Here is an 11,554-nt window from a genome sequence, read left to right on the forward strand (position 1 = left end):
GCGCCTCGGGTAAAGTTTTGCGCGGCGTGGTTCGAGGGCAGCAGCGGGAAATTCTGGTAGCTCGCCAAAAAACTTCGCGCCAGGATCTTGTACGACCAGTGCGAGAGGTGCTGCAGCCGGCCGTTCTCCGTATACATGCGCTCCGCATCAGCAACAAGAAACTCCATCGCGGCAGCGCGCTCTCTGCAACTGAAACTACGCTTGCTACTAGAAAATGAAAAAAAAAAAAACGGCTCTGCAAAGCGTTTGAATGTTGATGTTATTGTTTTTTATTCCCCCTTTAAGTGAGATCATCCAAACCCATTAGAGACGCACAGACAGACAGAAAAGAAAAGAAAAAAAAAGCGATAAACATGCATGACAGGTAAACTTCAGACCTCCTTTTTATCCTTGAACTTTCTTCCTCAACTCTCCTCTCCTCGCGTGTGCAGAACGGGGGGCCAGGGTGACGCAATGCCGGGCAATCTCGTTTACATACGCAATAGCACAGAGGCACACACACACACACACACACACAGTATACATACACTGCCCACTGGCAGAAGGTGAAAAACAGAAACAAAAATAAAAGACGAAGAAGCGGAAGCAACGGCAAACACGGCAGCATAAATCATCCCAGCAAGACACCTACTTCTGCTTCCCTGAGGGGGGCACACCATAAAAGAGAAACGCCGAGGCAAGTGAATCCGCGCCCTCACCTGTGCCACCGCGAACGGCATCAAAAAGACCTTTACCGCCACCAAGAATAGCAGGCAATGAGCGGCGGCAGACGAGATCGCATTCCTCTGGAGAAAGTGGGAGAAAGACATTACTACAAAAGTACTGCACACCACGCGACAGAAAAAGGAGGGATACAATGGATTGCCGCTCGTAAAAGAGGTTTAATGTCGTCTTGATCATACGTCCCTTCTGTTCACGGCGCAGGGAACTATCATTGGTGCCCTCCGCTACAAGGGCCGCAATCATGTGGTCCAAATTAAGCTCCACCAGGGTCCGTGGGTTCAAAAGGTCTGTAAAACTACCGCAGACGTCGACAAGAAGCGTGTTGTGTCTGGCTGCGGTTAACGCTTGACGCACACACAATGGCGAAGGGTTACACAACGCACCGTTGGGATCCCTTTTCGAGCAAATAATTTCGCTTGTGGCTGCCTTTGGACGCGTCTCTGGGCCAAACAGAGCCTGCAGCGACGTCTCATGCTCCCCAAGTGGGTCCACGATGAAGAGGCTTCCGCTGGAGGATGGCTTCCCGCTACGAATCAACAGTTTATGCCGAATATGAGCAACTGACAGCTCACGCTGAATCGACAAGAATTGTGTGAACACTGGCAGTCGCTCCAGCGGCAGCAACTGAAGAATGGGGTCCAGGCAGAGAAAGATATGGCACTTAGGTGCGAGCCAGCCAATGATGCCGTTAAAATCCGCCCACAAAGGAGCCGCCAGATCCTGAAGTCGATACAAAAGAGACTGTAAAAGAAAAGAACTGTTTCCCTCCAGAGAAGTTTTCCTCGTAGCATTCTGCTTGATGATTTCATCTTTTTTAAGCTGCTTGAGGCTCTCAAGCTCGTCGCCGCACTCTAGCAGGGAGTGGACATCCAGCTGCACTCTGCGACTATACACCTCACCATCTGGACAGCGCAGGGCCACTAGAAAGTATGGGGTGCACTCCTCCCGCACCACGCTAAGGGCACAAAAATCTAAAGCAAGTGGTTTCGGTTTATTTGGCTCTACAGGCCACTCAAGCGCACGATCAAAGTAGCTAAGCATGCTGGAGGTACTCATCAAAACGCCACGTACAGTGTCAAAGACAGGTGTGTTAAGGAGAAAAGGCGTATTCAACTTCATATTTTCTATAAATCGAATCAAATTACTTTCAGGTGAACTTTGAAGCAGCGCCGACTGAATATCCAGCAGGAAGCCACACATTTTTGCCGCCTGAGAGCATTCAATGGCGGTCCCAGCGGCACAAAGGCTGCCAGAGAGGGTCAGATCATGCGCCATACCAATGTAGCATTTTGCCAACTCCTTGTATTCCAATAAACGTAAAGCATGTTTGGCACCAAGTTGAAGCATGGAGGGCAAGTTGCTGTTTTCATCCACCCAGAGATTCACAGGTTTGTCCTCCAGTACTTGTGGCTCCGTGGCAGTTGGCCTCCTCGACCTTCCACGCAGCGGTAACATTGTCTTCCGACCTGATTTACCGCCAGTGAGCTCTTCCATCACCGGGATTGGAAAACGCCATTTCTCTGTTAATGTGTCGTTCCCACGGGAACACGCCCACGCTTCCACCTCGGCGCGCGTCGTCACTGTTGATATTGCAGACCGCTTAGCGTCCTCTGCTTGGCAAAGTGCCTTCAGCCGTCTATGCAGCTCGGCTAGAGAGGCACAGATAACAGCCTCCATTTGCACTGGCGTACACACTCCATCGGCGTCTACGACGCGAAGCAGCATGGCCTCAGCCTCCATACTACTTGCCCCCTCCACATGCGCCTGTGAGATGCCAAAGTGATTTAGCGCACACACCACATCTGTGTGTGGGTTAACGTCTTCGTCCAAGGCTCCCTCTGATGTTTCCTGGCCGCACTCAGGAGCCATACTATTTCTACGCTTCTCGTATGCCGCGGGGTCTCGCATGTACTGAAGAACAGAGGCATCCAACTCCTTCGGTCCCCCTGTCGGTATGCCAAGCTGCTCCATCGACAGTTGATCGTAGTGCAGGAGTAAAAAGTCTTTCAACATCTCTCGCTCCAGGCAATTTTGAGCCCGCATAAACAACACCTCGTCATAGGCCTTCACAATGCTGGGATGGGTAGCAAATTCTTTTGTGTACAAGGAAAGAGGTGTCACCACATTCATCTCACTGCGAATCAACTCGGTCACCTGAAAAGCCTCACAGTACTCCGCGTACAAGAGCATCAGTAGTTCTTTCCCCTTTTCCACGTCCATGCTTGAGAGCACCTCCTCCACCGAAGGATGCAAACTCCGCCGGACACGCAGCGCAACAGATCGACTCTTCCAATCCTCCATTCTCTGCAGCTGCTCGGCCATCTCTGCGAGATAACTTCTGGCAGCCTCCTCGCTCTCCCCTGGCCAACAAAAGCGATGACAAGGAAGATGCAGAAGCGCCACGAGCTGCTGGGCAAACCCATGCAGTGCTCTTCTGTTACAATCTTTTAATACATCCGCTGCGATCTCTCCAGCAAGGCCGTCAGCAGCAATCTTCTTCACACGGAGCGAGAGAGCTTGCGGCAGCTCCCTCGCAAGACTGATGGCCTCGTTCACCTGCCCGCAACTAAGTAAGGCTTCAAACCGCAGCAAGTTCAGTGTTGTCCATAATCGAAACGTGATACCGCTAAACTCCTCCTCAAGCTCACGCAGACGCGTGACCACAGAAACCCCCTCACCCCGTAATATGCGGGCACGCGCCTCCAACAGGTGACAACGCACCACAGCATCGATATTGCCCACATGCATTGCACAAGGCAGCACCCTTCCGCTCCACTGTAACGCCTCCTGCACCCGTCCAAGAAGAAAGAGATCCTCCGCCTCGCTCAAGACACAATAGCAGGCGCTGGCTCTAAAACTCGTAAAGCACACTATTCCATTCGATCGGGGTAACGAGGTTGGTGGAGCATCTGCTGAAAGAAGTAGTTCCTGAATGCTCGACCAATACTCGGCTGTGGGCACCTCCACGTGATACATGCTACATGAACCTCCCCATCCACTGCGTGCGCCCGCCAACTGGCACTTGCAACGAATCGCACGGATAACAACCATAGTACGCGGATCAGAAGCCCCATATCGCCAAGTTGCGGCAAATTCAATCCAACTAAAGATCATAAAGGTAAACGGCTCCCAATGTTCTTCTACAAGAAATTCACACACATCAAATAGCATTCCCCAAAGCTTCTCTGTATTGTGTGAGGCGTCATCTGGGCATGAAAGGCGAATAAAATCTACATGATGTGGATCCGCGGAAAAGCCTTGCCATGCGTGAAATTCTTCTGGGAGTTCCAATGGATGATGTTTCAGGCCATCCTCTGCATCGGTGTCTTTGGGCGGTATAAGAGCCGAGACAATGCTCCACATGCAGAAGACGTAATGAAGAATTGTAGAGGCACACGAACGCCTACAGATGGCAAATTGATGCCCGTCAAGGGGTTTCTCCGGCGCCACCACAAAAAGAAGATACATAATCCGAATCGCGGTCATGGTCTCGCGGAGAGAGGACAGTTCACCTACAACCCCAGTGGAGCCTGTTCCAGAGCGCGTGGAGGCTGCATCCAAGTAGAGAAAGGTGCGTCCAGCCAACGAAGACGTCATCATCTGCCGCAGACTCCACACCGATCCCTCCCGCACGCTTTCTTCAGAAGAGCGATACATTTGGCAATCGCTGAATCGCTCTACAGAGTCCAAGGCAGAAAGTAGCAGGGTTATAAGCTCACGTCTGGAAACTGCATTACGAATGGTCATCCATTCCGACATTTGAATAAGTGCCTCTGCCCTTTGAAGAGGTTTGCATTGCAAAACCTCAATGGCCTGCATCCAACCATTTGTACTATCTGCAATGCTTTTGGCGTTCTTCGCGATGGCAATGCGCACCGCCGCCTCAATTTCAGGATCACCGCCCTTGACTTTGTTGACCAACTGCGCCGTAGGAAGCCCCAGATTGGAGCGAAATTGGGCCTCATACGTCCGAAACAACTTATGGTACTTCGCCGGCAGCACAGCAAGAAGATCCCTTAGTGCTTTTATTCCTTCCTCATAAGCACCCTGTTCCGACAGACCTGAGAGAAAAATGGCAGCCATGGTCGTAATGAGCGACGATACCGCATCCCGCTCTGCAAGACCTTCACCGTCCCTGTTGCCCCCGCCCCCACGCGAAGACAACAAAGCCACGGACAACAAGGATGGTGAAAGCAATATACGAAGGCTTGTAAAAAGCAGCGGACGCAAGGCCCCACTCAACGATCCTGCGGCACAACAAAAAGCATGATAAGCCTCCGTTATCTGTGATACACGTGTAGACACTGGGCCGTGAGAAGCTGCAATAGCACTGTTGGTGATGGCTACAAGAACCTGCTTTTCCAAATCAATCCGCCTGGACCGCTCAAGGCCACTTCCCAAGCGTCCAAGCACATTCGCCTGATGAAGCAGAATTTCCGCATACCAGTACCAGTCATCCTCCGACGGTTTGGGGAACACGCCTCCGCTAGCGACGGCAGAGAAAGGCGCTGTATTAGACGCATGACCTTTCTCTTTACCAGTGTGGCTGGTGATGGGAGACTTGGTACCCCACCCAAGTTTCCCATTCTGGTACAGCTGGTCTGCAATGCGGCACAGCTCCAGTGTAACCCGCTCATTGTCTGGTACTTGGATGCTGTGTGTTGCAAGGCGTCCACATAACTCCACGGAGGGATCTGTGCGGAGTAGTTCCAGAGCCTCCTTGTTAACCAAAGTTCGCTTCTCCTCTACTGGCATGGGACCATTTAGCCTCCCAAGCAAAATTAGCAACTGTTCCTGTGGGTGATGGGAATCCTCTGGGTTTCGCTCAAGTAGACGATGAATGCATGCATCCAGTAAACAAAACATTTTCCTCTGTGATGGCAACTGCCACTTCCCCATCACCTCACGACAGACCTCTCCTGCTTGCCGAAGCATGGAGTTACCAGCCTCACAGAGGGGGTATAAGAAGGTCTTTCGCAGTGTCTCCGCCAAGGTGTCACAACCCAACTCTTCGTTTACTTCACCTTTAGATGCGATGTATGATTGCAAAATAGACATAATGTAACCAAAACCAATATCATGGAAGAGCTTGTACTCTCTATTGGGATCAACATGGGTTTGATTGAGCGCCGCATACAGCTCTCCAAGCGCCACTGTAGTAGGAAGGAACAATCCATTGCGGAACATCTCGGAATACCAGCTAATCAGCGACAGACATGCATTTACAGCAATCCACTCCTCTCTGTAACCAGCCGCACACAGCTTAATACTAATCTTTGCGGCTTCAGAGATGTGAGACATGGCATCTGCTGTAGAATCCCGCTTCACCCTAATGGACTTCCTATCGGTTGTAGCCAAAATCTCAGCCATGCTCAAATGTGCCTCTGCCTTTATAACAAGTAAGTCTCTGGACTCTGTTTCATTAATCACATCAATTTGAGTTAGGCTACTTGCCACCTTTTCGATGATGGGGCGCATAGCTGAACTATTTCCCTCCTTGGCCTCCTTCAGGAGGAGATAGTAAATGTTAGCAGCCAGTGGGTTTGTAATGACCCGCGGCGCTGGTTCACCAGATGATTCAACAATAACGGGGTGTCTTTTCGCACGAGCCCCTTTTGAGCGCTCCCGCAATGGAGGATGCTTTTCCATTACCAGGGTACCTGGATCCAACAGCTGGCCTAGCGGCGGGAGCTTTGTCACGGCTGATTGCAAGAGCACAAGCCGATTAGACGCGGAGCCCGAGGTTCGAGCCTGTTCAATGAGGTGGATAACTTGATCCTCCTGCGCAGAGAAAACGCTGCTGTCAATGGCCTTCCGCACCACACATCGTCGCCGCAGGCAAAGTAGCGCAAAATCCATGGGGAATACCATGTTGCCCTCCGCGTTAACGACGCAGTAGTTCAGTGCAAGTGCCCGATCCAACTGCTCAATGGCAGAGGCTGGGTTGTCCTCCTCCAACTCAATTAGGCTCGACTCATACGCCACGTGCACAAGCAGTGCCGTCAAATTCGATCCATAATGTGTCAGCAACAACATGATGCGCTTCAAGGTAAGACGCAATTTTCTACGTGTCTCTGGCTGCAGAAGGGGAAGGCATAGATTCCATAAAATAACGCATCCGACTTGCAGTGTATACGCATGTTCGGAAGAGTCATCAATCATGCGGGCACTATCCATCGTCCCTTCCACAGCCTTGATGCAGGTAAACAAGGCATCTGCCATGGTTCTGGTGAGGTAGCTGGCATCCAACGCCTTGGCGGCGCCCAGAGAACCGCATGCGCGGGCACGCAAAATGGCCTGAGCAAATTCACCAAAAAGGCGGGGACGAACGCTCTCACTTTGAAGCAGCTTCGGTAAGCTTACCTTGCATACCTCGTCCGCCCCACATAACGCAAGTCCAAGCACCACCTCGCTAAGAACGTCCATTACTAGCGCCGGGTCACTGAAAGTGATTTCAGCCTCCATTCCCTTGCGACTCCTCAGTTTTGTCTCCTTCTTCTCTGGATCAAGGAGCAGTTTTTCATGGGCAGCAACAAGTTCCGCCGTCGCACTATTCTCATCTGTAATACCACAGAAAAACGACTGCGCCACGTAGAGAGCCTGCAGGACAGGCTTTGTGTAGTCCTGTTTCGAACGGGTGCCTGACAGGTTGGACCAGAAGGCAATTTGCACACGCAAAAATTGAAGCTGCAGCCGCTCCGACCCCACCTTTGCGACAATCTCCGAGGCTGTCGACAGCTGCGTCACCGCGTCTTGATGGCGACCAACCCCGCGAAGACACCCCGCATACCGCGTGATCCACTGAAGCTGAGAAAACGGCCCTCCTATGCCAAGCTTCTCATGCAGTGCAACGACAAAGGCCGCGATATCCACCACGCTATCAAATGTCCCCGGGTTGAAGAGGTCACGAATGGCCAGCCACAAGTGCTCCACACCAGCAGTGAGCGTGTGTGCCTCCTTCGGCCACTCCTCCAGCGCAATTTTTATCCCAGTCACAATTTTGGTGGCACAACGCAAGTGCAGCGTCACCTTCTCCCTGCCTCGGGAGGAGCTGGGAATGCCGTGTAGGCCGAGAAGGCCCTCACAGTACAGCGCCCGCGCATCCAACGCCTTCGTCGGCGCCCGCTTCCCCATGAAGTTTTTAAGGCAACTCTCTGCCACACCCCATACCTCCAACGCCATCGCCGCCTCGCAACAGAGTATATATAACTCGCTAAAGACATTCGGCGATGACAATTCTCCAGAGGCCTTCCCTAATTCCAACCCTTGCAGAGTATTGAAGGCCTGCTCAAGTGCAGCCACGGAATGCTCCTTCTGGCTCACCCGCAGCTGCTCTTTTACTGCACCAACAATGTGCACCATATCACCTGCAAAAGAAGAAGAAAAAAAAATGGCCTTCCTTCTCTACATGCATAAATGTATATAATTTCCGTTAATTGGCGGAGGTTATTTGTTCATCAAGCAAATAAATAAATAAAAAAACATGACATGAAGAAACGAAGAATAACACACTATTGCAAAGGCCAGAAAAGTTAATAAAAAGAGAGAGAGAGAGAGAGCAAGCGCCGGTGTCAGCACATTGCAAATCCTCAAAAAAAAGAAAGGAGGAAAGTAAGCAGTGAGAATGAATCTCTCTCGGTGTGTGTTGCATCTGAGAGAAAAAGAGAGAAAGAAAGAGAGTGAAGAACAAAACAAAGAAAAAAAAACCCAAACACAAAACGATGCACGAGCGTCCGATGAAACAAGTGAGAAGGTGATGAGGCACAGGCACAGACACGGGGCCCCGTTTCCCGCACAACATTCCGCTGCGTCCATCACGCCGGATCCCTCGCTTTCTTTCTTTCTCTGTCTCTCTCTCTCTCTCACACACACGCACAGTCATACAGAAAAAAAAAGGGGGGAGAGAGTTAAATGCGCTATTCCTTCAACATCTTCTCTACGCAGGCAAACCGAGACGCGTCTAGTGATGCTCGGGCGTACCGCAAGAAGACGTCCGATGCAATCATCGGCAGTACAGTGTTCCTAAACGCCTCAAAAGCCTGCTCAAGCAGCGCCGCATTCGCGGCACCAACCTCACGGTTTGCCCTAGCGTACACATCCTCCGCCAGACTTAACGCCTTGTGGTGCTCTCCGCCCTCAATGTAACCGAGAAACTGCTTCGCCGCACGCCGTGCCTCAACCTGCCGAGCTTCGAGCATCGTAGGACTAAACGACGTGCCAAACTTCAAAAGATCCAGCCAACCGCGGACAGGCTCCTGCAACCGGGTGCCTTTACCTGCCTCCTCGATGGCGCGTGCAAGTTCAAAGGCCGTGGCGCGAACCCTCGCCGCAGGCGGGATGCATTGCACCTGGTGTAGTGGCGTTGCAACGATGGACAAGTCGCTGCTTTCTGTGTCCTTCAAAGCGGTGTTCAACTCCTCCTGGAAAGGCGCACCGCTTGCCATGCGGCATTTCAACGCCTCCAGGTTAAGACCAACGGAAATCAGTTTCTTGCTTATGTACCCGAATTCGCTAAATTCACGTTCAGCCAACTGGGTCACCACGTGCAGGTGGCTCGTCACAATATTCGATACCTCCTGGTAGTAGTGTTGCGCCAGCGAGACGTCGTCAAACTCCTCCAGAAGAGGCTTGGCGGCCGCCGCAAACGACTCCCGTTTCTCCCGCAACTCATCATCTAGCCGTTTGACCTCAGCCGCGTGGGCCTCCTCTTCGTTCTTGCATTGCAGCCTTGCTGTGGAGAGATTCCCACGTGCAATCTCGTTGCGCACACGCTCTCGCGAAAAGGCCACATCTGGCGTGAAGAAAAGTGAGCGTAGATACTCCATCCCTGGAGAACCCCTATCTACACCTCCCGCACACGCAGCAGGAGAGAAGAAAGAAAGAAAAAAGAAAAAATCTGGTATTGCGCAATGAAGCGTAAAAAAGCAGTGACAACTCCGACGCATTCTTCCACGCAAACCGCACTCTTTCAATCGAGTGTAAACACACATACATGGGGAGAAAAAGAGGGTGAATCCGAGAGAGGACAGGCAACAGCAAGGCAACAGGAAACCCGTAATTGTCACACGTAAATCCTCAAAAACAAAAAGCAAAAAGAAAAAGAAGAAAAAAAAAATAATAATAATAATAACAACAACATATTGCGTCCCGCACTAACTTCAGCCTCTTCACTTCGCGGCAATGGGTGGCATCAAAATCTCCGCTTTACCCAATCTGAGTGAGCAGAATATATCTGATGCAGGTCGTCTTGACTAAACTGCAAGAGTGTGCTAAGCACTGGAAAGAGACCTCGTCCCACACTTCCGCCTTCCTTCGCACAGAGCAATTTCACGACTGCGCAGCGAAGGTAAGAAAGTTGTTGTCCCTCCAGCACCTGCAGACGAGTGGTCTCCTTGGGATTAGCTTGATGCTTGGCCGCAATAAGTTGCTTCTTCGTCTCACACAACTCCTCGGAGAGTCGCATTGTCCCGCCCTCGAGTTCCGCAATACGCGCCACTGCCTCCGGCAGCGTGAGAGATCCATGCTGAGGATCCAACGGCGCCTTTTGAGTACTATTCGTACCATTGCCCTGCGCCAACTTCCTTCGCAGCTCCCGCAGCTCCGTCAAAAATGTCTCGTTCTCACCCTGCGTCACTTTCAGCTCATCCTGCAGAGCCTCAAACTCTTCCAGCAGCTCCATGTACGCCCTCTCGCTGTTTTTGTCTACCAACTGTGCGTCACCTTGGCACTGGCGGCGGCGGCGGCGGCCTTCTCTGCCGCCTCTGCCACCAGTGCCCGCTCCTCCAACTCAGCCCGAAGCTCCGCCACCTCCCCCTCATAATTAGTCACAAGCCTCTCAATTTCGTCACGATGCTGGTCAAAGATGCCACTCTCTCGGGACGCAAATTCCCGCCGCAAATTCTCCATCTCCTCCTCTAGGCGCGCCTCAAATATATTGATTTGCTCCGCATTCAGTTTGTTGTTCAATGCCATGTGTGAAGACTCCAGTTGCACGTTGGTCGCCTCAAGTTCCTCCAGCCGATTTTGAAGCACGGAGAGGGCCTGGTCACGGCTATCAACCGCGTGATTGCGCTCTCTAACCTCCGCGAGAGCCTCACCTAACTGCAGCTGAAGACCAGAGACTTCAGACTGCAATGCTTCAATGTTCTTCGCTTGCAGTCGAAGCGTCTGTGCCGTGCGACGTTGGCACTTGTCTAGCTCTTGTGAGGTGGCTGCCGCCACTTCCAGCACAACCTCCGACTTCCTCAGCAACACAATGACGGAGGCATCTATAGCCGCGCCTGTCCACCGCACTAAATCGCCCACGAAAGATCCGGCTGGAACACCGACGGGCAATGAAGACACCAACGGCAACGAGGCACCAGCAACTTCACCTTGTGCTACACTGTGTATATGCTGCTCCTGCTGCTGGAGCTCCCCGTGGCACTTCCATTGCGCCCTGGCCTCCTGTAACTCATCACGCTCATGGGTGAGTCGCACAATACGATCACGCAACTCGTTCACTACGACCTGCGTCTTCTTCTTCCACAGCTGCATGCGCTCCTCTGCCTTCTCGAGTTCGCCCTGCAGCCGTCTGACCTCGCCACCAACATCCTCCACATATTCGCTACTGGCTTGCTCCATTCTAGACACACACAAAAAAAAAAAACTTTTTAAAAAAAAGCTGAGGCTTTTGTAAATGGCAAAAACAACAATACACAAACACATTTGTTGTTGTTGCTCTGTTTTTCCTTATCCGCGCTCCCTCTCGCTGAAATGTGCAGGGCAAAACACGGCCCAGAGAGCGTGAGGCAAATGCAAAAGCAAGACCCACATAATAAACTTTCCTTGT

At 51.7% G+C, this 11,554-nt stretch overlaps 4 protein-coding genes and 1 pseudogene across 4 annotated transcripts, besides 5 other annotated features; all 5 read right to left on the reverse strand.

Annotated features, from left to right (window-relative positions):
* Positions 1–386: 386 nt before the first annotated feature.
* Positions 387–614, reverse strand: TraAM80_02198 (hypothetical protein; annotated as a pseudogene).
* A 13-nt stretch (positions 615–627) lies between these two features.
* TraAM80_02199 (uncharacterized protein) lies at positions 628–8,085 on the reverse strand (the record flags this gene model as incomplete). Its single annotated transcript, XM_029379211.1, has 1 exon — positions 628–8,085. The coding sequence occupies one exon, from the start codon at positions 8,083–8,085 to the stop codon at positions 628–630; it is 7,458 nt and encodes a 2,485-aa protein (XP_029240950.1).
* Positions 8,086–8,264: 179 nt separating this feature from the next.
* Positions 8,265–8,282: a microsatellite.
* A 127-nt stretch (positions 8,283–8,409) lies between these two features.
* Positions 8,410–8,441: a sequence feature (A-rich).
* Positions 8,442–8,547: 106 nt separating this feature from the next.
* Positions 8,548–8,587: a microsatellite.
* A 52-nt stretch (positions 8,588–8,639) lies between these two features.
* Positions 8,640–9,548, reverse strand: TraAM80_02200 (uncharacterized protein; the record flags this gene model as incomplete). Its single annotated transcript, XM_029379212.1, has 1 exon — positions 8,640–9,548. One exon carries the CDS (start codon positions 9,546–9,548, stop codon positions 8,640–8,642), a length of 909 nt encoding a protein of 302 aa, XP_029240951.1.
* Positions 9,549–9,590: 42 nt separating this feature from the next.
* Positions 9,591–9,618: a microsatellite.
* A 181-nt stretch (positions 9,619–9,799) lies between these two features.
* Positions 9,800–9,861: a sequence feature (A-rich).
* Positions 9,862–9,913: 52 nt separating this feature from the next.
* Positions 9,914–10,402, reverse strand: TraAM80_02201 (uncharacterized protein; the record flags this gene model as incomplete). The annotated part of the gene is made up of 1 exon (XM_029379213.1): positions 9,914–10,402. The coding sequence occupies one exon, from the start codon at positions 10,400–10,402 to the stop codon at positions 9,914–9,916; it is 489 nt and encodes a 162-aa protein (XP_029240952.1).
* Positions 10,403–10,425: 23 nt separating this feature from the next.
* On the reverse strand, positions 10,426–11,346 carry TraAM80_02202 (uncharacterized protein; the record flags this gene model as incomplete). Its single annotated transcript, XM_029379214.1, has 1 exon — positions 10,426–11,346. The coding sequence occupies one exon, from the start codon at positions 11,344–11,346 to the stop codon at positions 10,426–10,428; it is 921 nt and encodes a 306-aa protein (XP_029240953.1).
* Positions 11,347–11,554: the final 208 nt, after the last annotated feature.

The sequence above is a fragment of the Trypanosoma rangeli genome (assembly GCF_003719475.1).
Source record: "Trypanosoma rangeli strain AM80 chromosome Unknown Tra_15.4_contig_00048, whole genome shotgun sequence".
Taxonomy (NCBI): domain Eukaryota; phylum Euglenozoa; class Kinetoplastea; order Trypanosomatida; family Trypanosomatidae; genus Trypanosoma; species Trypanosoma rangeli.